Source organism: Balaenoptera acutorostrata, chromosome 6 (assembly GCF_949987535.1).
Source record: "Balaenoptera acutorostrata chromosome 6, mBalAcu1.1, whole genome shotgun sequence".
NCBI lineage: Eukaryota > Metazoa > Chordata > Mammalia > Artiodactyla > Balaenopteridae > Balaenoptera > Balaenoptera acutorostrata.
The window spans coordinates 19,839,618-19,864,929 of NC_080069.1; the positions used below are offsets into that span (position 1 = coordinate 19,839,618).

The window sequence follows — 25,312 nt, forward strand, 5'->3', positions numbered from 1 at the left end:
AGAAAACAGACTAGAAAATTGCTGCCATCTGCTACACCTCAAATCTGCTCCAATGGCTACAAAGGAGTGCCAGTTATGTCCCACTAGCACTGTTCTGTGGGAAGCGATCTTAAAACCTGAGCTTAAAAGTACATATTTTGAATGAATATTGAAACATTATTTGATCCCCCATTACTTTTAATTTTCTAAATTGATTCTCATGCAAAAAAACATATATTGCTTATCACCATTGAGATAAACACTAACTTCAGAGCAGAGAGCTACTAAACCTGCAGATTACCATTTCTTATACTCCCAAGAGAAAAACAAAACAGATCAAATGTTCAGGGGCTCTCAGTTCTTAACTCTTGTTTCCTACTTTCCTTTGCCCTTAACATGAGTGTTTTGGCCTTATGCAGGGGGGTGTGCAAGTCTGTTGAAAGAAGTCATTTGATCCATTTTTATATGTGTGTACACTCGCACACAGAGAAGGATCATGCATCCCCACAGAGGTCGGATTTTTATGTATACGTCTGCAGGGCTGCAGGCCTCAAGGAGACAGAGTGCAGGGCAATTCTCACAGTCACCCCAAAGTCTACATCGTCACAGGGGAAGAGCCCGACCTAGCTGCTGCCCGGCGTCCCTGTTCAGGCCCTACTGCTTTTGGATAACTCGCAGCAGGGTATCTGTACTGCACCTGAAAACAGACCATTCTAGGAAGAGGCAGGGCAGTCTAGATTAGTGCCAGACTCCCCATAAAGTTCCAATTCACTGCAGAACATTCTAGAAGATTGAAGCCACTGTCAGCTTGAGTTCATTGGACCTTCAAAGGGTAAAAACTCCACAGAAGGCTAACATGAATCCTTGGACCTGCCCCAAGCCATCCTCAGCCATCAGGTCTGCCCCATCCTCCCATCCTGGCCACACACACCCTCTAAAAGTAGAAACAGGGTTCACACACGTAGCATTAGAACTTTGTGGAATTAGCGCTCATTAGAATTTTTAAAATCTACCATTAACTCCACATTCTGGAAGCATCAAACTTATTACTCTCCAATGCTAAGTGTATGCAGAGCGTCCTTCCGTTGCACTGATGAAGGGGGTGCTGCCCGCGATGGATTTCACTGGGACAAGAGCCAACACTGCAGCACAAGTGAGAAGGTGCCAACGAATGAGTGAATCCTTCCATCTTTTAAAAGACAACACCTGTTAAATCATATGGTAATCTCAAGCCAAACATTTTTTAAAAGTTAGAAACACTGTCGACTTCCTAACACCAAACAACCCAGTAGGAAATCAGTGTTTGATCCCAAAGGAAGGAGCTGGGACAAAGCACTGCCCAGGACACGAGCCCTTTTCACGGAGCAATCGGGAAACCATTGTAGAGACAAACCAGCCACTTTACCCACCACTCTCTCCAGAAGTGGGACCTCAAACTAATTCCCAAAGCTCTTGAGCCTGGTCCCGAGCTTCAGGCAAACCTGAAACAGCCACAGCTGATGGAATGTCTCCAGGCAGGAACTCTGAGCACATGTGTTTGCACCTGTCTTCCGCACAGATCGTACACATGCTTCTTCCTCTACTGAATATAAAGGGGGCGGGGTTTTACTAGCAGGTACTGCAGCAGCCCGTTGGCTAAGAGGATGTACAAACCGCCAACTACCCCTCCACAAATCCTCATTTTGTCCTTATACAGATCAAAACAAAGGAAGCATTTACCTGTCAAGATCTTGATCAGTGAGGCTTATTTTGTGCCCTATTTGGCAGCAAAGTGGATCCCCAAGAACCCCTGGACAACCAGGGTCATGGGAGACGGCATTCCTGTGCTCAGCACTACCTGAAACAGCTGGAGTAACGCCTGCTCTTCAGCACAGCAGCCCTAATCTCTGGTGCTGCAAACCCCGTGCACACAGGTGTGATGCAGGCAGGCTGGGAGGCGTCGCCAAGGAGGAGGGACAGCCACGAGGACCCGCACTTCACAGGGCTTTACATGCAGACCGTAGACAGCATCTTGCCTTATTCTATTACAATCCCAGGTGTTTATTACCGACCCTCCTGCAGCTTCTATTCCCTGTATTGTGCTTAGTAGGTAACACCTTCCCAGTGGACTTTCCCAGTGGAATGGGCCAGCTGAATTAACATTTTGCCCGGACAACTACAGTCAAACTTTGTTTTCATTAAAAACATACAGCACAGAACATTAGTCTTACATCTTTCTTAGTCTTAAAAAATATAAATATAGAGGGATAATTTGTACAGGATGTATAGGTATGTACACCTTTAGTATGCACATGAGAATTCGGAACAAGTTTATGAAACTTGCACTTTAGGGAGGCCTTCCTCCTGGGGCTGTTGAACAAAGCTCTGAGCCAGTGGGCAGATGCTTGAGTTCCCATGGCCCAGTACCCATCTACCGGGAAGAACTGAGCCCTCCTGACTGCAGGTGCAGGGTCGGGACGGGGCAGCTGGCAGGTCACGGGTTCCTCTCCACCGGCTGCTGAAGGCAGAGCTCACTCCCGGCAGAGACGATGGGCAGGCTGTTCTCCAGGTGGTGGTTGATGAGGTGGTTGATACTGTCAAAGATCCTGTCCTTTGTCCGGATCTGTGAGGGGTGCGGAGGGAAGGTTAGCGCCACCCACAGGCAAAGGAAAGAAGACACCCCCCACCGGGTCAGAACTGGAGAGGCAGCCTCCTTAGGGACCGAGGGTTTCCCTGTGCTTTCAGAGGTGGTGTCCGCTAAGTCCCTGGTCCCTGTCACTGGCCAGTAAATTCAGTCAGTTCATCTGTCCACCCCTCTGGGACTGAGCCATGGCCTCCCCCGCCTTTGGCAACCAGGGGCCGTGGTGATCCTCTGCCTCCCAACAGCCTCCTCTCTCTGGCTCCCCTCCTGCCCTCATGGGATCCATCCCAGAAACCTCTGTCCTGCACCACCCAGTGGTGTCTGCAGGCTCCCCTGCCCCTGCCACCTGCAGACCTTTGCCCGGCGGTACTGGCCCAGACCGCTTCTTCCACCTGGGAACCTAGCTCAGCCTCCAGGTCAGCACCTGCAGGCCCCTGTCATTCCTTACCACCCCTCCCCAGGCCAGCTGTCAGCATCCTGCGCACCTGCCAGGAAGGAGCCCACAGCTGTGAGGAGGGGCTCCAAGTTCCCAGTGGAGGGTGACCCTTGCTGGGACGGAGGGGCAGAGCTGCACGCTTCTGGTCACTCAGTTCTAAAGCTTAGTAGGGTGCCTGTCCATGAACTTCTCCTGAATAGATGAAGGCCTGAGATGGGGTGAGGGTGCTGGGTGGTGCTTTGTCTCTTCCCGCTGCACAATGGCCCTGTGCTCTGGTCCCTGGGGGCCACCAGTCCTCCCACCCTGAGCCGGTACACTCACAGTAGAGACCACACTTGAAGGAGGCAGTATGAGTTCTGGCCAGGAGCAGTCACCCAGCATGCTCTGGATGCAGCCCCGGGGGCCTGCTTCTTTGAGAGGGAACGGAGATGGGGCAGGGGGCAGGCACCTGGCTGTACCCCCTAGTGCTCCAGGCCCACTGATGGCCATCACAATGGGTCTGGGATGCCTGGGTACCCCAACCTCTCTCTCCAGCCTCATTGCCGGGGCCCATCCCTCCCTTGGAACAACCAGCTTCTCCCATCCCTCCCTCAAGGATCTGAAGGCACATCTATTCTCCTCACTTACTTGTCCCAATATTCTTTCCCCAAGTTCTTTTTTTCTTAATTTTATTGGAGTATAGTTGATTTTAAAATGTTGTGTTAGTTTCTGCTGTACAGCATTATGAGTCAGTTATACATAAACATATATCCACTCTTCTTTAGATTCCTTTCCCATGTAGGTCATTACAGAGTACTGAGTAGAGTTCCCTGTGCTATACAGTAGGTTCTTATTAGTTATCTATTTTATATATAATAGTGTGCATATGCCAATCCCAATCTCCCAATTTATCCCTCCCCCCCCTTTCCCCCTTGGTAACCATAAATTTGTTTTCTACATCTGTGACTCTATTTCTGTTTTGTAAATAAGTTATTTGTAACATTTTTTAGATTCCACATATAAGTGATATCATATGATATTTGTCTTTCTCTGTCTGAATTACTTCACTCAATATGACAATCTCTAGGTCCATCCATCCTTCTCCAAGTTCTTAATCTCACTCTCCTTCCCTAATGTGGCCACCCTTGTTTCTCCCCCTCCATCAACCCACCAATGGGATGTCCATCTCTGGGCCTTCAGTCCCATATCTCATTCTCTCTCTAAATCTATGCTCCAGGTGTGCATATCAGCAGCCCCTGGCCAGGCCATCTGCCCTGGGCTTTAAACGTTTTTAAAATTAGGATGCTGTCCTCTCCTGGATTCCAACTCTGATGTGAGGCTCCTCCCCACCCACCTCAGTAAGCACTGAAGGGGAAGAAACTTCCCAGGCCATGGGGTCCCCTGACTCTTTGGCATTAAACCTCAGTAAGGGTGTAATCTGATGGGCACATTCAGAAAAAAATCTCTTTGCAAGACTTTCTGGCATCTTTGCATCAAGGTTGTTTAATTCTCCTGGGGCTCCTTAGAATTCCCTACCCAGAAAGACACCCTGGGTAACACAACAGGCCCCTTCCTTGGATGCTGAAGGCACCCAGGAGCTCAGCTTGAGCCCAGTATTATCGGGGTGTTGCCTTTACATCATTGACTCCTTATTCCCACTTCTTAATGATTAACACTATTTATGTTCTGGGGCAATAGAGACAGATGAAGAAGGATTTATGATGGAGAAGTGTCTGGGACAGTGGTCTAAACCTGGGCTCATGTTGGCATCACCTGAGTTGCTCTCAGTAACCCCATGCTCAGGCCAACTCCACCAGGAGCTTGGGATGGGGCCTGGGCACTAGCGTGTTTTATGTTCCCTCCATGATTCCAACATGCTGCCAAGCTGAGGACCACTGGTCAGTGTTTTTGTAGTATATAGGCTGGCCAGTATAAACATGCACACATGTAAGCACACATGTAAGCACACAGAAGAGTAAGCCATATAAAGAAATAGGCAGTTTACTTCAGTCCCATAAATACTTGCTGAAACTCTGATCTGGCTCCTGCCCAGAGAACTTGCAGCCCACAGAGCCATCTGTGTGGACTCACCTGCCATGTGCTGGAAATGCCAATGGCTGATTTAAAAAGCCCAGCAGCCCAGACAAACCTAGGACAAACCTCTCCGGATACATAAAGGGATTCTGCTACAATGATGACACATGAATGTTAACCCCAGAAAACTATGTTAGGCTTTGCATAGCAAAAAGTATATAAAAGTGAGGATGAAAGCCTTTGTTTTAGTTCAATATGCATATATTGAAAAAGAAGAAAAATCTGAAATCAATAATCTAAGCTTCCAATTTAGGAAACTAGAGAAGGAAAAGCAAGTTAAGTTCAAATTAAGTAAAGGGAAAGAAATAATAAAAATTAGAGCAGAAATCGTTGAAATTGAAATAGGAAATCAATACAGAAGATCAATGATTCCCAAAGCTAGTTCTTTGAAAAGATAAATAAAATCATTAAGCCTCTAACCAGGCTAAGTAAGAAAAAACAAAAGAAGACATAAATTACTAATATCAGAAGTGAAAGAAGGGTCATCACTACAGATCTCATGGACATTAAAAGGATAATAAAGGAATATTATAACTAACTTGAAGCTTTCCCACTAAGACCAGGAACAAGGCAAGGATGTCCCATCTCATTACTCCTTTTCAACATCATAGTGGAAGTCCCAGCTAATGCAATAAGTCAAGAAAAGGAAATAAAATGTATGCTGATTGGAAAGGAAGAAATAAAACTGTCTTTGCTCACAGATGATATGATTGTCTATGAATAAAATCCAAAAAAATCAACAGCAACAACAACCAAAAACAAACAAACAACCAAACATTCCTGGAACTAATAAGTGATTGTAGCAAGATTGCAGGATAAGAGGTTACTATACAAAAGTCAGTTGCTTTCCTATGAACAAGCAATGAACAAGTTGAATTTGAAATTAAAAACATAATACTATTTATTGGGTTGGCCAAAAAGTTTGTTTGGGTTTTTCCCAAAACATCTTATGGAAAACCCCAAACAAACTTTTTGGCCAACCCAATATATTAGCACCCCCAAAATGAAATACTTAGTTATAAATCTAACAAAATGTATAAACAATTATATGAGGAAAACTACAAAATTATAATGAAAGAAAGTTTTAAAAACCAAATAAATGAAGATATATTCGGTATTCATGGATAGAAAGACTTAATATTGTCAAGATGTCAGTTCTTCCCAACTTGATCTATAGATTCAGTGCAGTCCCAATCAAAATCCCAGCAAGATATTGTGTATATTGACAAACTTATTCTAAAGTTTATATGGAAAAGCAAAAGACCAAGTGTAGCCAACACAATATCAAAGGAGAAGAATAAAGTTGGAGGACTGATAATACTCAACTTCAAGTTTTACTATAAAGCTTCAGTAATCAAGATAGTGTGGTATTAGTGAAAGCATCAACAAATAGATCAATGGAACAGAATAGAGAGCCCAGAAATAGACCCACACAAATATAGACAACTGATCTTTGACAAAGAAGCAAAGGCAATACAATGGAGTAAATATTGTCTTTTCAACAAATGGTGCTAGAACAACAAATCGTGCTAGACAACCACAGGCAAAAAACTGAACCGAGTCACAAACTTTACACTATTCACAAATATTGACTCAAAATGGATGATAAACCTAAATGTAAAATGCAAAACTATAAAACTCTTACACGATAACATAAGAGAAAACCTAGATGACTGTGGGTTTGGTGATGACTTTTTATTTATGATATCAAAAGCATGATCCATGAAAGAAGGAAATGAGAAGCTGGATTTCATTAAAATTAAAAACTTCTGCTCTTCACATGACACTGTCAAGAGAATGAGAAGACATGCCACAGATGGGAAGAAAATATTTGCAAGAGACATATCTAATAAATAAAATAATATATAATAACAATAAATAATAAAAATAAAATAATAATTTTGGACTATTATCCAATACAATATTCTATTATACAAAGAACTCTAAAAACCAACAGTAAGAAAATAAACAACCAGACTTAAAAATGGGCCAAATCAAGAATATATAATGGGGAAAAACAGCCTCTTCGATAAACAGTGTTGGGAAAACTGGACATACAAAAGAATCAAACTAGAATACTTTCTCACACCATATACAGAAATAAAATGGATTAAAGACTTAAATGTAAGACCTGAAACCATAAAAATTCTAGAAGAAGACCTAGGCAGACACTCTCTGACATCGGTTTTAGCAAGTTTTTTGGACGTCTCCTCAGGCAAGGGAAATGTAAGCAAAAGTGAACAAATGAGATTACATTGAACTAAAAAGCTTTTGTGCAGTGAAGGGAACTATCAACAACAACAAAAAAGGCCACCTATAGCATGGGAGAAGATATTTGCAAATAATAAACCCAATACAGGGTTAATATCCAAAATATACAAAGAACTCACACAACTCAACATAAAAAAAAAAAAAAAAAACCTGATCAAAAATGGTCAAAGGACCTGAATGGACATTTTTCCAAAGAAGGCATAGAGTGTAATAATTCTTTGTTGTTTGTATCAACTAGCACAGCAAATTCTACCTTAAAAATGATTTTTTAGGAGCTCTGTAGATGGATAGAATTGTAGTCTCTCTAAATGCAGAACTTTCATCCCAGGAAGATCCTCCAGTGCCCTGCTAGTTCTAAGTGCTCACCTCTGTGAGGCTTCCAGGGTTCCAGCTGATAAGGCACTGCTCAAGAAAGCACCAAAAAAGTCCTAATTCCAGTTTAAAGGAGGAAGGCTGGGGCACTCAATGCATCCCCAAGCTGTCTGACCCTGCAGCGCCCACCACCAGAGACCATGCCAAATGCACTTTGGCGGGGGAGAACCATGGACCCAGAATGCAGACCCAGGGAGGACAGAGCCATCCCACAAAGCTAACCTGATAACTTTGTGAAAATCTGTGAACACTGAGCAAACTAGGAAGAGAAGAAGCACAGAGTAGCGTGGACAGCAGGCTCTCCTGCAAGCCTGCCTGGACTGCTGAGCAGCGGAGATTGGACGCTCACCTGCGTCCTTACAGGTGAGGCTCAGCCATTCCTTTCCCAGGATAGAAGCTGTGTGCCTTTTGCTCCCTCTAGTGGCTGGCAGAACACAATGGCAAAGAAATTGAACTGAGAGCTGGAAGCTTCCTTCAATATTATCTGGTGTTGCCCTCCCCAAACATTTTCTTCTCAGCCATGAAGCAACCCTGTGACACAAAGCCCCAGGCAGAGGCCCCAAAATGTACAGGCCAGGAAGGATGCATTCACTAGACTGTGTTTCTCAGCTTGAGCAGCATCAAAAGCCCCTGGTGTCTTCTGGAAGCACAGACTGCCTGACACCCCCACCCCAAGAGATTCTGACTCAGCAGGTGGAGCCTGAAAATTTGCATTGCTAGCAGGTTCCAGTGGACAGGGGACCACACTCAGAACCACTGGGCGAGAAGAGTACAGCTCGAAGCTCTGTTGGTCTAATTGCCTTGTTGACAGGAACGTGACAGTACCTGCCCTGTTCATTCAGCCCCTCCACCCACCCAGTATCAAAACAGAAATGATGGGACATTCTCAAGATGCTCCACTGAGATGTAAACCAGCCAGACCCCAGCGCTTTCCTCGTCACCTAGCTGGGTGCCAAGCAGCATCCTGTGTGCTTTGTGAACCACCATCGGACCTCCCCCGCAACCCCCAAGATAACAGTCTGGTGTAGTGACAAGAAGCCAGTTTCAAGCACCTGGGTTCACCTCCCCACCTGCCACCTCCTAATGGTGCCCTTTAGGGCAAGTTACTGACCTCTCTGAGTCTTCATTTCCATGTAAAGTGGTTATCATAATAGTCCTACTTCATAGGATTCTCATCAGAAGTAACTGATTAATGTGCATGAAGAATTTCACACAGTGCAGGGCCCCTAGGACGTGCTCAGTAAATGTTTGCTGTTCCTGTTTTTCATACCATACTGAGCAGTTTAAACTTACCCTAAAGGCAACGGCCATCCTGGAGAGATTTAGAGCAGGGAATGACATTAGCGGAGCCTCCTGCTGGCAGTGAAGGGTGGGGGGAAATGCACTGACAATCCAGGGAGAGAGGGACCCTTTCAGAGATATTTAGGGGATTGGTCAGTCAGAGAATGTGGAGTGTGAGAGGGAGGTACTGGTGGCAGAGGCTTGCTGACTGGGCAAGCCATGGGAAGGTATCCAGGGGGCAGCTGGGGTGAGGAGCTGGGAACGATGGGATGATACCTTCCCCTTTAGACATGGTGGGCTCAAGTTGCCTAGAACGTTTATGTGGAGTTGCTCTGTAGGCATTTAGAAATGGTGCATTTAAAAATGGTACATTAAGGGAGTTCCCTGGGGGCCTAGTGGTTAGGATTCCAGGCTTTCACTGCCACAGCCTGGGTTCAATCCCTGGTTTGGGAACTGAGATCTCACAAGCCACGTGGTGCGGCCAAAAAAAAAAAAATCGTGCCTTAAGGAGTACACTCAATCGATGACAAAGTGATTACATTCAGCCCCGTCCAAAGGGTGGCACTAGAACAGGCAAAGTTGTCAGTTGAAGACGTCTCCTGATGAAAACTGATTTCACAGGAACAGTTGCACATACAGACCTGCAGCTCTCTGTCTACTGTCTCAGCTTTGGCTGGATCCACTGGGAGATCCTCCCACCCCCAAAAGTTCATGCCTGAATGCAACCTAACACAGATAGGATGTAGACCCACCCTGGCTACATTGCCTGGCCTCTTCCAGACTTGAAATTAAGGTGCAGTCCAGGTCCCTCCTAAACCCAATGGCCACAGTGCTGGCTCCACATCAGCCCCCGGGGCTGCAATGCCAAGGGTCATACTTGCAATCTTTCATGCCAGTTGCTTACATTTTCCAATTGATGCCTTGCTCCACATGAACACTCATTTTCCATCCAAGTTGTAAGCCCGATCATGAATCCCTGCACAGCTGGGAACCTGGACATCTTCCAATCTCCCCCTCCTACCCCCATGGTTTCCCTGACCAGCCAAATCCAGGGTGAGGGGCACTATTTTGGGCTCCCTGGCCCTGGTTCCTTCTAGGTGTAATGTCCCTTCCATTTCCAGTTCCAAGGTACTAAGGAGCCTCAATCATCCCCAAGTTTGCCCAGAAGTCAGCAAAGTCTGTTTCTGATAATAGAAGAGAAAAAAGGTAGAAGGCTGACCACAGTATCCAAAAGGGAAATTCATAGGAAATGTTCACCAATCAAGGTTTCTTCAGAGCCATACCAGAGAAGCACAGAAATGTTGTGGGCACATTAGCTCCAAGCTCCCCTAGGGCGCTGGTGTATTTACAGAAAAAAGGAGGGAAGGTCCCTTACCAAATATTGAGTGGGGAAGATCCTAAAATGTACCTATGTGTTTTTACTTCTTTAATTTTGTAATTGTTGATAGAAAATAGAGATGGGTAAATAGATGATGTTTTACATCATTAAATGATGCTCTTTTTACAGGAAAGGCATGAGTAAAGGAATTCTAATTTAAAATGTAAGGCTGAGTATAGGCGTTGTCTTATCCCATCTTCGCCAACCCCAGTGAAATGACAGTAGACGAATAAACTTCTAAAACAAAAGAGAAGGAGGTAGATTGCCAGTGGATACTGTAACCTCAGCACACTGTGGGCTAGCAGAAAAGAGGAAGCTTGTTGAAATAAAAGAGTGAGGAGGAGGGTAGCCTAGAATGTAGGGGGGAGGGTGGATCCTGCAGCTGAGGAGAGAGAGGAGCAATGGTGGGAGGGAGAGAAGTTAGGCTGCCTGGAGAATGCTCCAGAGTAACTGAGCCAGCAGCTCCACCACCCCCTCCTTCCCCTTTGCCTCCTTATAGCCAAACTAGTATTTTGCCTTCAGGGAAGAAGCCAGAGAATGTTTATCCAAAGAAATTAAATAAGATGTCTGGGGAAAATTAAGGCTATAGGAGGGTAAAGGTGATTCCAAGTAAAACGCTCCTGGGAGGTACCCAGTGTAAAAGTCCAAGCCCCCTCCTCTCCTTCTCACACTACAGTCCTCTAATCTGTCATACAACAACTCCCCTTCACCTAATCCCCTCCAAAATATCCCTACCCCATGCCTCACCCACCACACACACATAATCTCAGTCGGTCTTCAATGCTAATGCCAGGAAAGACTAGAGGGAAAGATACCTAAATGTATTACAGCAGAGGAGACCCATCCCAAGAAAATCAATCCAGTCTCTTGTTCTTATATATGGCAAGGAAAGGTACTGGGCATCTTAAGAATGTCAGTACCATGAAAAGAAAAATCATGATAAGCAAACAAACACCTGACCCCAGAAGTTAAGTTGGAAAATAGACAAAATATTTAAAACAACTCATATTAATAACACCAGAAAGTAAAAATGTTCTTCTTCTTTTTAACCATTAAAAAGAACAAGATGCACAAAAAAATAAAACAATCAGAAGATAACAAATTTTCCTTTAGAAATTAAATATACAATTTGTAAAATTATACATATATTAAGTTTGGAAGATCATCAAGGAAAGCTTTCAGAACATAGAGCAAATTTTCAAAGAACTGGAAACTTGCAGGAAAGAAGAGACAGAAGATCAATCCAAGAGATCCATCCCTTCAACCAGGTGTTCTAAGGGGAAAGAATAAATAAGGCAAGAAATTATCAAAGAAATAATATAAGGAAATTGCTCTGACCGAAGAAAAAACAAAAATTTTCAGATGGAAAGTGTTCATCACATCTCTGGAAAAATGAATAAGAAAAGGTACACACAGATTCACGACCATGTCATTGCAGAAGGTAAAGAAAAAACTAAAAATGTCTAGTTGGTAAAGAAAAAGTAATCCACAAAAGATTAAGAATCAGAGCAGCCATGCTACAGCCAACCATAAGGTGAATCAAAGTGACTTCAAAATATATTTTCAGACATGTAGGAATGAGAAAGTTCATGCCCATGCACCTGTTTTGAGGAAGAACTCCAATGAAAGTGAGTGAAAACCACAAAAGAGGAAGATATAGTATACACAACAGGCTGAAACTCACCCAGGACTCCAATGAGACTATGTCCTTAGAATAATGGGTTTGCTTTAGAAATCTATTAGTCCACATTAGAACAGAAAATCAGACTGTCTTCATGCATGTTCCAAAAATAGATGGAATGAGCTGGATAATAGTAATGACATGGTGAAGAAAACTTAGGTCTCTTCTCTCAAGAAGAAGGCAATTAGAAACTTCAAGATTAACTTATTTAAAAGTAATTGTATAAAATAATATGAATATAATGTAATGTTGGGCCTAACATAGAAATGTAATATATGTATAACATATTTGCCAATAACAGTACAACTGAGGTGGGCAGAGCAAAGCTGCATTAGGCTAGGGAAATAATTTCAGAGGGTAAGGTAATATAACAATGCATTGTTAAGTCTGTAACATTAATATAATAGATTTGATATGTATAACAATAATGTCACACTAAGGGGATACATTCTCTGACCAAAATGGAATGAAACTGGGAATCAACAGCAGGAAAAAAATTCAGAAACTCACAAATACATAGAAATTCAAAAGCAAACTCCTACATAATCAATGAGTCAAAGAGATATCAGGAGGGAAATAAGAAAATACTTAAAATAAATGAAAACGAAGACACAACAGACCAAACTTATGAGATACAGCTATACTTAAGAAATTTATAGCTGTAAATGTCTATATTAAGAAAGAAAAAATCTCAAATCAATAACATAACCCCTCACCTAAAGACACTGAAAAAAAGAAGAGCATACTAAACTTAAGGCAAGCAGAAGAAAGAAAATCATAAAGATTAAAGCAGAGATAAACAAAATGGAGAATGGAAAAACAATAGAAAAAAATCAATGAAACCAAAAGCTGGTTCTTTGAAAATGTCAACAAACTTGACAAACCTTTAGCTAAATTGACCAAATTAAAAAACAAAGAAGACTCAAACTACTATACTTAGAAATGAAAAGGGGAACATCTTCCCCACATTATAGAAACAAAAAAGATTATAAAAGAACACCATGGAAAATTTTATGCCAACCAATTTGATATTAGGTGAAATGGACAAGTTTTTAGAAAGACACAAACTATCGAAACTGACTCAAGAAGAAATACAGAATCTGAATACACTTATAACAAGTGAAGATATTAAGCAGTAAACAGAAGTACCCCAAAAGAAAAGCCCAGGACCAGATAGCTTCACTGCCGAATTCTATCAAATGTTTAAAGAAGAATTAATATAAATTCTTTGGAATTTCTTCCAAAAAATAGAAGATGAGGGAATAGTTCCAAATTCAATCAATGAGGCCAGTAGTACCCTGATACCAAAACCAGACAAAGAAACTACGAGAAAAGAGAACTACAGACTAATATCTCTTATAAATATGGATGCAAAAAATTCTCAACAAAAAATACTGGCAAACCAAATCCAGAAACGTATAAAAAGAATTGTACACCATGACCAAGTGGAATTTATTCCAGGAATGCAAGGTTGGTTTAACATCTGAAAACCGATTGATGGAGTTGAACATATCAATAGAATAAAAAACAAAAATCACATAATTATTTCAATAGGCACATAAAGAGCATTTGACAAAATCCAACACTTTTTCATGTTAAAAGATACTCAAAAAAGTAGAAGGAAATTTACTTAACCTGATAAAGGACATCCACAAAAAACTCACAACATCATACTTAATGGTGAAAGATTGGATGCTTTCCCCTTAAGATAAGTAAAAAGATAAAGACGACCACTCTTGCCACTTCTATTATTCTACTGGATGGTCTAGCCAGGGCAAATAGTTAATGAAAAGAAATAAAATGCATCCAGATTTGAAAGAAGTAAACTATCTCTATTCACAGATAATGTGATCTTATATATAGAAAACACTAAGGAATCACTAAAAAATATTATTATAACTAATAAATGAGTTCAGCAAGTTTGCAGAATACAAGATTAATATAAACAATTAATTGTAATTATATACTTGCAAAGAACAGAATGAGAGTGAAATTGAGAAAACAATTGCATTCATGACTGCATCCAAGAAACAAATATATAGAGAGGAATAAATTTAACAAAGTAAGTGGAAAACTTACACTCTGGAAACTAAAAAAAAAAATTGTCAAAAGAATTTAAAGAAGATCTAAATAAGTGGAAAAACATCCCATGTTCATGGACAGAAGACAACATTGTTAAGATGGCAATACTCTCTATCCCCCAACCGATCTATACATTCAACACAATTCCTATAAGAACCCCATCTGACTTCTTTGTAAAAATTGACAAGCTGTTTCTAAAATGTATATAAAATTGTGAGGTTCCCTGAATATCTAAAAAGATCTTGAAAAAGAACAAAGTCAGAGGACTCACTCTCTTTGACTTAAAAACTTACTACTAAGCAACAGTAATCAAGACAATGTGGTACTGCCACAAAGGTAGACATAGAGATCAACAGAATGGAATTGAGATCCAGAAATACACCCACACGCATATGGTCAATTGGTTTTCAGCAATGCAAACGTATTCAATGGGGGAAAGACTAGTCTTTTCAACAAATGATGCTGAGAAAACTGGATATCCACCTGTAAAATAATGAAATCAAAACATTACCTCACCCCAAATGTACAAATTAACTCAAAATGGACCAAAAGCCTAAATGGAAAAGCTAACACTATGAAACTCTTAGAAAAAACAGAGGGATAAATATTCATGAAAAAGACTTTAAAATAACTTGAAAGTGTCTTAAAGATGCTCAAAGAACTAAATGAAGATGTGGAGAAAGTCAAGAAAATGATGTACGAAAAAAATAGAAACATCAATAAAACCTATTTAGAAAACCTAAATAGGAACCAAAATGAAACTCTGGAGTGGAAAAGCACAAAACAGAAGAACGAATCAGGGAGCTTGAAGATAGGACAATTGAAATATTTGAGTCCCAGGAACAGAAGGAAAAAAGATTGAAGAAAAGTGAACAGAGCCTAAAGGACCTGTGGGATACCATAAAACAGATCAACGTATGCATTGCTAGAATGCTAGAGGGAGAAGAGAGAAAAAAGAGAAAGACAGAGTGTTTGAAGAAATAATGACACAAATTTTCCCAAATTTGATTAAATACATGAGTATAAACGTCCAAAAAGCTCAATGAACTCTAATAAGGATGAATATAAAGAGACCCACACCAAGACACATTATAATCAAACTGTCAAAGCCAAGGACAAAGAGAGAATCTTGAAAGCAGCAAGAAAGAAGTGACTTGTCACATACAAGAGATCTTCAAGAAGGTTGTCAGCAGATTGCTCATCAGAAACTTTGGAGGACTTCCCTGGTGGCGCAGTGGTTAAGAATCCGCCTGCCAATGCAGGGCACATGGGTTCAAGCCCTGGTCCAGGAAGATCCCACATGCCACAGAGCAACAAAGCCTGTGCACCACAACTACTGAGCCTACGCTCTAGAGCCTGTGAGCCACAACTACTGAGCCCACACACTGCAACTACTGAGCCTGTGCACCTAGAGCCCATGCACTGCAACAAGAGAAGCGACCGCAATGAGAAGCCCGCATGCTGCAACGAAGAGTAGTCCCTGCTCACCGCAACTAGAGAAAGCCCACACGCAGCAACAAAAACCCAAAGCAGCCAAAAATAAATAAATAAATAAATTTATTTTTTAAAAAAAGAAAGAAACTTTGGAGACTAGAAAGGCAGTTGGCTGATATATTTAAAAGCTAAAAGAAAAAGAACCCATCAATTAAGAATCTTATTTCCAACAAAACTGTCCTTCAAAAGTGAAGGAGAAATTAAGACATTCACTGATAAAAGCTGAGGGAGTTCATTTCCACTAGGCTTTCCCAGCAAGAAATGCTAAAAAGAGTCCTGCAGGTTGAAATGAAAGACACTAGATAGTAACTCAAAGCTGTATAAAGAAATAAAGATCACAGTAGAGGTAAAATCATGGACAATTATAAAAGCTAGGATTATTGTAACTTTGGTTTGTAACTTCACATTTTGTTTTCTACATAATTAAAGAGATTATTAAAAATGTTAGTTTATGCTTTTGGAGACAAAGTGTATAAAGATGTTTGGAACATCAGCAACTGAAAGGAGTGGGGACAGAGCTGTAAAGGAGAAGAGATTTTGTATGCTATTGAAGTTAAGATGCTACAAATTCAAATTAGAATGTTATAACTTTAAGATGTTAAATACAATCCCCATAGTAACTACAAAGAAAATAGAGATAGAATAAACACTAAAGAAAATGAGAAGAGAATTAAGACATTTCACTACAAAAAAATCAACTAAACACAAAAGAAGACAGAAATGTAGGAAATAAGAGGGAAAAAAAAGCTATAGGGTATATAGAACACAGAGAGCAAAATTACAGAAGTCCCTTCTTATCAGTAATTACTTTAAATGTAAATGGACTGAATTCTCCAATCAAAACACAGAGATGGGGCTTCCCTGGTGGCGCAGTGGTTGAGAATCTGCCTGCTAATGCAGGGGACACGGGTTCGAGCCCTGGTCTGGGAAGATCCCACATGCCGCGGAGCAGCTGGGCCCGTGAGCCACAACTACTGAGCCTGCGCGTCTGGAGCCTGTGCCCCGCAACGGGAGGGGCCGCGATAGTGAAAGGCCCGCGCACCGCGATGAAGAGCGGTCCCCGCACCGCGATGAAGAGTGGCCCCCACTTGCCGTAACCAGAGAAAGCCCTCGCACGAACCGAAGACCCAACAGAGCCAAAAAAATAAATAAATAAATAAATAAAATAAAGTAGCTATAAAAAAAAAAAAAAATTTAAAAAAAAAAAAAAACACAGAGATGTGAATAATAGATTAAAGAACATTTTTTAAGATCCAACTAAAAGCTATCTACAAGAGACTCATTTTATTTTATTTTATTTTTTTTTTTTTTTTAAAGGATTTTCTTATTTATTTATTTATTTATTTATTTATTTTTGGCTGTGTTGGGTCTTCGGTTCGTGCGAGGGCTTTCTCCAGTTGCGGCAAGCGGGGGCCACTCTTCATCGCGGTGCGGGGACCGCTCTTCATCGCGGTGCGCGGGCCTTTCTCTATCGCGGCCCCTCCCGTCACGGGGCACAGGCTCCAGACGCGCAGGCTCAGCAATTGTGGCTCACGGGCCCAGCTGCTCCGTGGCATGTGGGATCTTCCCAGACCAGGGCTCGAACCCGTGTCCCCTGCATTAGCAGGCAGATTCTCAACCACTGCGCCACCAGGGAAGCCCCAAGAGACTCATTTTAGATCCAAAGACACAAACACATTGAAAGTGAAAGGATAGAAATATATATTCTATGCAAATAGTAAGCAAAAAAAACTGAGAGTAGCTATACCAATATCAGACAAAATAGACTTTAAATAAAGTTTGCAAGAGACAAAGAAGGACATCATATACTAATAAAAGTTCCAATACAGCAAGAAGATACAACAGTTATACATTTAAACATCTAATAATAGACCATCAAATTATATGAAGCAAAAATTGACAGAATTGAAGGGAGAAATGGACAGTTTTCCAACAGTAGTTGAAGGCTTCAATACTCCACCCTCAATAATGATAAGTAAGGAAATAGAGGACTTGAACAACACAATACACCAACTATATCAAACAGACTATGCGCAACACTCTAACATCAGAATATACATTTTTCTCAATTGCACATGGAACAATTTCCTAGATAGACCATATGTTAGGTCACAGATTAAATTTCAATAGATTTTAAAAGATAGATATCATACAAAGTATCTTCTCTGACCACAAGAGGATGAAGCTGGATATCAATAAGAAAAAAAAATTTTTTATAGTTTTAAGCATTTACATTAAGAAACAAGAAAGATCTCAAATCAACAACTTATCTTTACAACTTAAGAAACAAAAAGAACAAGGTAAACTCAAAGCAAGCAGAAGAAAGAAAATAGTAAAGATTAGAGTAGATATAAATGAGATTGAGAATAGAAAAACAATAGAGAAAATCAATGAAACCAAAAGCTGTTTCTTCAACAAAATTGACAAACATTTAGCTAGACTAAGAAAAAAAGAAAGAAGTTTCAAAATTACTAAAATCAGATATGAAGTGGCAACATTATTAATGATTCTACAGAATAAAAAGGATTATAAAATAGTGCTATGAACAACAGTATGCAAATTGGATAACCTAGATGAAATAGACAAATTCCTAGAAACACAAAACCTACCAAGACTAAGTCACAAAGAAATAGAAAATATGAATAGACTTATAACTAGTAAGAAGATTGAATCAGTAATCAAAAATCTCCTAACAAAGAAAAGCCCTAGACTTGATGACTTCACTGGTGAATTCTACCAAACATCTAAAGAGGAACACATACCAATTCTTCTCAGATTTCTCCCAAAAAATAAAGACAAGGGGACACTTCTTAACTCATTCTATCAGCATTACCCTGATACCAAAGCCAGACAAGGACACTACAGGAAAAGAAAACTACAGACCAACATCCCTCAGGAACACCGATGTAAAAATCCTTAACAAAATATTAGCAAACCAAATTCAGCAGCATATTAAAAGGATGATACACTATGACAAAGTGAGATTTATTCCTGGAATGCAAGAATGACTCAACTTATGAAAGCACATCACATTAACAGAATGAAAGGGGAAAAAATGTCAATACTACACAAAGCAAACTGCAAGTTCAATGTAATCCCTATCAAAGACCCAATGACCTTTTTTGCAGAAATGGAAAACTCCATTCTAAAATTCATATAGAATATCAAGGGACATGAATAGCCAAAACAATCTTGAAAAAAAAAACAAAGTTAGAGGACTCCCAGTTCCTGATTTCAAAACTCACTACAAAGCTACAGTAATCAAAACAGTATGGTGCTGGTATAAAGATAGGCATCTAGACAAATGGAATAGAATAGAGAGCCCAGAAACAAATCCCCACACATATGGTCAAGTGTTTTTTTACTAGGGTGCTAAGACCATTCACTAGAGAAAGGACAGTCTTTTCAACAAATGGTACTGGGAAAACTGGATATCCACATGCAAAGAATAAAGTTGCAAGATAAAAGTTTCAAGACATTGAACGTGCAATGATGTCTTAGATATGACACCAAAGGCACAGGCAATCAAAGAAAAATAGACAAATTAAACTTCATGAAAATTTTAAAGGTTTGTGTATCAAAAGACACTATCAACAATATAAAAAGGCAACACACAGAATGGAAGAAAGTATGTGTAGATCATGTATTTAATAAGGAATTAATATCCAGAATATATAGAAAACTCCTAAAACTCAACGATAAAAAAACCCAAACAACTCAATTTAAAAAATGCGCAAAGAACTTGAGCTGCCATTTATCTAAAGAAGATATATAAATGACCAATAAGCACACAAAAAGATGCTCAACAAAACTGATCATTAGGGAAATGCAAATCAAAACTACAATGAAATACCATCTCACATCCATTAGGATGGCTACTATCAAGAAAATAGAAAATAAGTGCTGGAGAGGATGTGTAGAAATTGGTACCCTTGTATACTGTTGCTGAGAATGTAAAATGGTGCAGCCACTGTGGAAAAAATATGATGGGTTCTCAAGAAAATATTACAAATGAATTACCATATGATCCAGTAAATCCACCTCTGGATATATACTAAAAAAATTGAAAGCAGGGTCTGGAAGAGATATTTGCATACCCATGTTCATAGCAGCATTTTTCACAATAGCTAAAACAAGGAAGCAACACAAATGTCCATCCACTGATGAATGGATAAGCAAAATGTGATATATACATATAATGGAATATTGTTTAGCCTTAAAAAGGAAGGAAATTCTGACACATTCTACAATGTGGATGAAACTTGAGGGCATTGTGCTAAGTGAAATAAACCAATTACAAAATGACAAATACTGTATGATTCCACTTATATGAGGTATACTTAGAGGAGTCAAAATCATAGATACAGAAAGTAAAATGGTGGATGCCAGGGACTGGGGGGTGGGAATGGGAAGTTATTGTCCAATAGGTATAAAGTTTCAGTTTTGAAAGATGAGAAGAGTTCTGGAGATGGATGGTGGTGGTGGTTGCATAACTATATAAACATACTTAATATCATTGAACTGTACACTCAAAAAGTGGTTAAGATGGTAAATTTTATATTACATATATTTTACCACAATAAAAAGTGAAGAGAAAAAAAAAGGAAAGGAAGAAAAAGTAGGCAAAGGATCTGAATAGACATTTCTCCAAAGAAGATACACAAATGGCCAATAAGCACATGAAAAGATGCTCAATCTCATTAGTCATCAAGGAAAATGAAAATTAAAACCACAATGGTATACCACTTTACATCCACTAGTATGTCTAGAATCAAAAAGTCAGATAATAACAAGTGTTGGTGATGATATAGAGGAATTGGAGCCCTTATACACTGCTGGTTGGAATGTAAAATGGTATAGCTGCTTTGGAAAACCGTCTGGCATTTCATCAAGTGACAAATTATATAGTTACCATTTGACCTAGCAATCCCACTCCTAGATATATATCCAAGAGAAATGAAACATATGTCCATGCAAAAACTTGTACGTACCATTTATAGCTGCATTATTCACAATAGCCAAGTGCCCATCAACAGACTAATCATAAAATGTGGTATGTCCCAAAACGGAATATTATTCATCCATAAAAAGGAATGGAGTGCTGACACATATTACAGCATGAATAAGCCTTTAAAACATTATGCTAAGTGAAAGAAGTTAGTCAAAAGTCCATATATTATATAATTCTATTCATACGTATGTCCAGAATTGGATAATCTATAGAGACAGAAAATAGCTGAGTGGTTCCTAGGGCTGCGGGATGGGAGGATAGGGAGGTGATAGCTAAATGGTACAGCATGAAAATATTCCAAAATGGACGGTGATGATGGATGCATGTATCTGAGAATATACTAAAAACCACAGAATTGTACACTTCAAGTGTGTATGTATTATGTAAATTCTGTCCCAACAGAGCTGTTTTTAAAGATCTTTATGTTTACCAGTTCATAAATAATACAAGAGACAAGAAACAAGTTAAATAATGCCACAAGAAAGCAAGGACCCAAATCACAACGTGGGAAATTCTACAGACGAATGTCCAGTTCGTCAAACAAATCAAGGTGTAGAGGGAAACAGAAAGAAAGCTGTTACAGAGTGAGACTCTTAAGAGACATAATGAAATGCATGATGTGGACCATCTATGGATTCTGATTCCAATAAACTTACTATAAAAAGAATATCTTTGAGATAATCAGGAAATTTTGAGTATGTTTAGTAATTAGTTTGGGCTTTTGTTGGCTATAACAATGACATGTTGTTGTTGTTTTAATGTCCTTATTGGTAGAGATGTGTGCTAAGGTAGTTATAGTAGGAATGATAGGAGGCCCAGGATCTGTTATGAAATACTTTGCAAAGCTCCTCTTCCCCTCCCTTTCCTCTCCTTTTCCTTCCTAAGCGAACAAAAAGTCCAAATGCCAAGAAGACAGGTATCTGTGCTGTGGGGGTCATGTAGTCACAATGGCCCCAAATGGCATCCCGGAGTGCGGGCAGAGTGGGTGTGCCCAAGGGCTGGACGGATGGATGGACTGGCACAGGGTGTCAGAAGCATCCATGCCAAGGAGAAGGTTGGGCAGCCCACTACGGAAGTCACAGCCAAGGAGGGGGAGGGCGTGTATGTAGAAGGATCGAGCAGTGTGGGTGTCAAAACATGAACAGGGTGAGGAGGGAACCCACATGGGGAACAGTTGGGCAGAGGAGTCGAAATCCAGGCTTGCTGAGGAAGGTTTCCACATACAAGGAAGTTCATCAAATAGGGAAAAACATTAAGAATAATGGGAGTCAGGTTTCTCATTGTTGGAGAAGGGAGTCCCTTATTTGTTACGGCAGCACAGGCTAGACTGACTGGTACAAAGGGAACTTCAAAATAACAACAGGGCTTTATTAAGTGGAGGGATGGGGGGGGTGCTTTTTGTTTTCTTAATTACCCTGAGAAGAAAATAAAACCCTAATAAATGTGGATGTTGGATGGTTGTCATTGTTTGGTGAGTTTAGGAATGCAAAAGCCCCTGTACACGCTCTCAAACATGCCGTAACCTGAGATCACGTTAATGAATCCCATGGAATACCCAGCAACGTGCCGCAGTAGCTTGTTCAAATGCAAGCACAGGGCCCACATCACTTTGCTGACCCTTCAAGGCCAAAGTGATGAATCAATGATAAATGACTCAGGGAATAATTTTAGACACAGAGGGCTGACTAAATGATTCTGAAAGATGTTGAAAAGAAAAAAAGGTGCACCAGACTCCATATCTGAGGCTGTTCCTACAGACCCACTCGCCGGCTTCTTTCCAGCTGCTGTTATCTAGGGTCAGTAGCCTCAGCACCTCTGCAGGAGCTCAGAAGCCCTGCCACAGTGATTCTTGTCACCCACATTTCCAGCACCCCCAGGCGCCCTCGTCTTGAACAATCAGTGCACAGTGGGAAGGCACATAGGTTGGTATACTCTGGAGTAAATTTAGACGTAGAACTGTTTTGCATCCTTATTTATCTGAGTAATCTGTTCTGCCAAGTTTCCGCCTTTATAGTCAGGGACCAACCAATTACCATGAAAATCAGATGAATAAATATTGAAGAGAATGTGTTCATCGTCTATTTTGGTGTCCTCACAGCAAGGAAGTGACATTACGTTTTTAATTAAGTCTTTCATTTCCATTTTCTTTTTCAGCTAAATCTGTCCTCCATAAGATCAATTAAGCTAGATAATCAGATCCAACAAAAAGCCCCCCAAAAGAACAGTTATTAGTAGGTGTGATTTACAGATTTTCCCAACCATACTGCAAATTTCTCCTCCAAAATTAAAGCTATAGAGACAGCACAGCTTGGGGTGTTTGGGCTTGCTCAGACACCTGGTCTAACTTCATGTCCTCCTTGTCTTCTACATTATCTTGATACTGGTTCATGAATGCATAATATATTAGTAGTAGTACGTATGTTTTGTAAATCATCTTTTTGTCTATAAGGACTGAGTGAACAAAAAAATTAATCATCTTTGATCTATAAGAGGGTATAATTTAGCTAAATTTTAACTTTAAAAAAATACCTAAAATTTTCAACTGAAATATTTATATTCTCATAGGATTTCTATTTCCCTCCTATTTTCCTTTAGATAACTACAACTAATTTAATAGGCAGCCAATTCAAATGGAAAGAACTCTGGACTGAGTCTGTGTAGAAAATCTCACTTGTGACCCCAGGTCACCTTCTTCGGTCCTCAACCTCCTAACCTGAAAAAGCCTGAGATTGATTTATGTATTCAGTTGTCTAATGCTTATTGAACACCAGCTATGTGCCAGGCACTATTCTAGATGGTGGGAAATACTGCAATGAGCAAGACTGCTACCCTCATGGAGATTATAGTCTAGTGGGGGAAACGAAATAATAAACAAATTAGCAAATAAACGAGTACTTGTTTGTGATAAGTGCTTAAGGGTAAAAATAAATCAAGGTAAAGAAATAGGGGGTATCTAGGGGATTCTATTTGAGGTAAAATGGTGGGGGAAGTCTCCTCTGACCTGAGTAAGCCTAGATCATTGGAAGAGGTGTGTATAACCACATAATCTTGACACGCAAACCAGACGAGCACACACAAGCGAAGGAAGCAAAGACAGTGAAGACAGATTTCTCTTATGAACCTTTTTCAGGTGAAAAAATCCCAAAGGAAATATTAGGACTCCAAATCCATGATTACTATGTCAAGACCGAGCAGGGTTTATGCCAGGATGCAACATCAGAAAAATCTACCTGTGTAATTTCCCACATGAATGGACTTTAGGAAAAAAATCATGGTATTATCTCAAAAGCTGCTGAAGAAGTATTTGATAAAGTTCAATACCTATACATGATAAAAGCAGTTGGGCAATTAATATGTATCAATAGGTAATGAGAGCAGAGATTGCCCTTTTAACTGGCTCAGGGACATATCCCAGGTGCCAAAAACAATGCCTGGATTAGTAGTCATCCAGTACACATTTGTTGAGTGAATGAATGAATGAAGTCTTTTAGGTTGATAAGGACATCTTCCAAAAGCTTACATCATCCTTAAGGGAACAAAACCTCAAACATTCCTTCAGGTTAGAAACTGAACAAGGGCGCCCTCTCCTGGCCAATGCTCAAAGGTGCCCTCTAAGGTCTGGGATTGGAAGGCAGGCGAAAAAACTGTCAGTGTTTGCAATGGCAATGACCGCGGGTCCAGTAAAACGACCACAATCAGCAAAATTTCCAGGCTCAAGGTCACACTACTTTCCTCTCCCTGCAGCAACAACTACTGAGAAAAAGTGATCAAAAATAACATACCACTTACAACAGGAACTAAAACTAGACACCCTAGGAAATAACCTAACAATGGAAACAGAAGAACTTTCTGGAGAGAATTTTAAAATTCTAACAAAAGACATCTTAAAACTAAATAAGTGGAGACATGCCATGTTCATGGAGGTGATGATTTAATATTGAAAAGTGTCAGCTCCCCCCAAATTAATCTGTAAATTCAGTGCAAGTCCTATCGAAACCCCAGCATGTATTTTTGGTGACTTGATAAACTGAATCTAAAATCAGAACAAAGAATAAAGGTCTGAGAATAGCTAAGACAACTTATAAAAAGGAGACTCAAGAGGAAGGACGCACACCACCAGATATTAAGACAGTTTAAAGCCGTAACGACTAAAGCAGTATGGAACTTGCACAAGGAACAGACGGTCAAATCAGTAGAACAAAACTGAGAGTCCAGAAACAGACCCATGACACAGAGACTTAGTGTGTAATAGAAGAAGCATCACTACCACAGAGAAAAGATGAATTATTTGGTAAATTGTGATGGGAGAATTGGCTCACTACATGGCGATTTTTAAAGTGTTGGGTCCTATCTTATATCATCTTCCAAAGTAACTTCAGTTGGAATTGAAAGGTAAATGTGAAAGATAAACAATAAAGCTAGTAGGAAAAAATACAGAGTACCGTACATCTGTGATTTGTAGGTGAGAAACCTTTTAAAACTCAAAACTATAAACCATAAAGGGGAAAATTGATGGATTTGGCTACATTCCCCCAAAAAAAGACTTTTATCTGATGAAGAATGTCACAGACAAAACTATCTGATAGGTGAAGATGTGGGAGAGTACATATGGAGATTCTGTTGCTGGAATAAAC

At 40.2% G+C, this 25,312-nt stretch overlaps 1 protein-coding gene across 2 annotated transcripts in view; it reads right to left on the reverse strand.

Moving 5' to 3' along the window:
* Positions 1–1,415: 1,415 nt before the first annotated feature.
* SHC3 (SHC adaptor protein 3) overlaps positions 1,416–25,312 on the reverse strand; it is a 150,784-nt gene continuing 126,887 nt past the window's right edge. For both annotated transcript variants that reach the window (XM_007193520.3, XM_028161681.2), the window contains exon 12: positions 1,416–2,581. In XM_007193520.3, the coding sequence (XP_007193582.3) occupies positions 2,453–2,581 (129 nt within the window). In that variant the 3' untranslated portion in view covers positions 1,416–2,452. The remainder of the gene's footprint in view (positions 2,582–25,312) is intronic.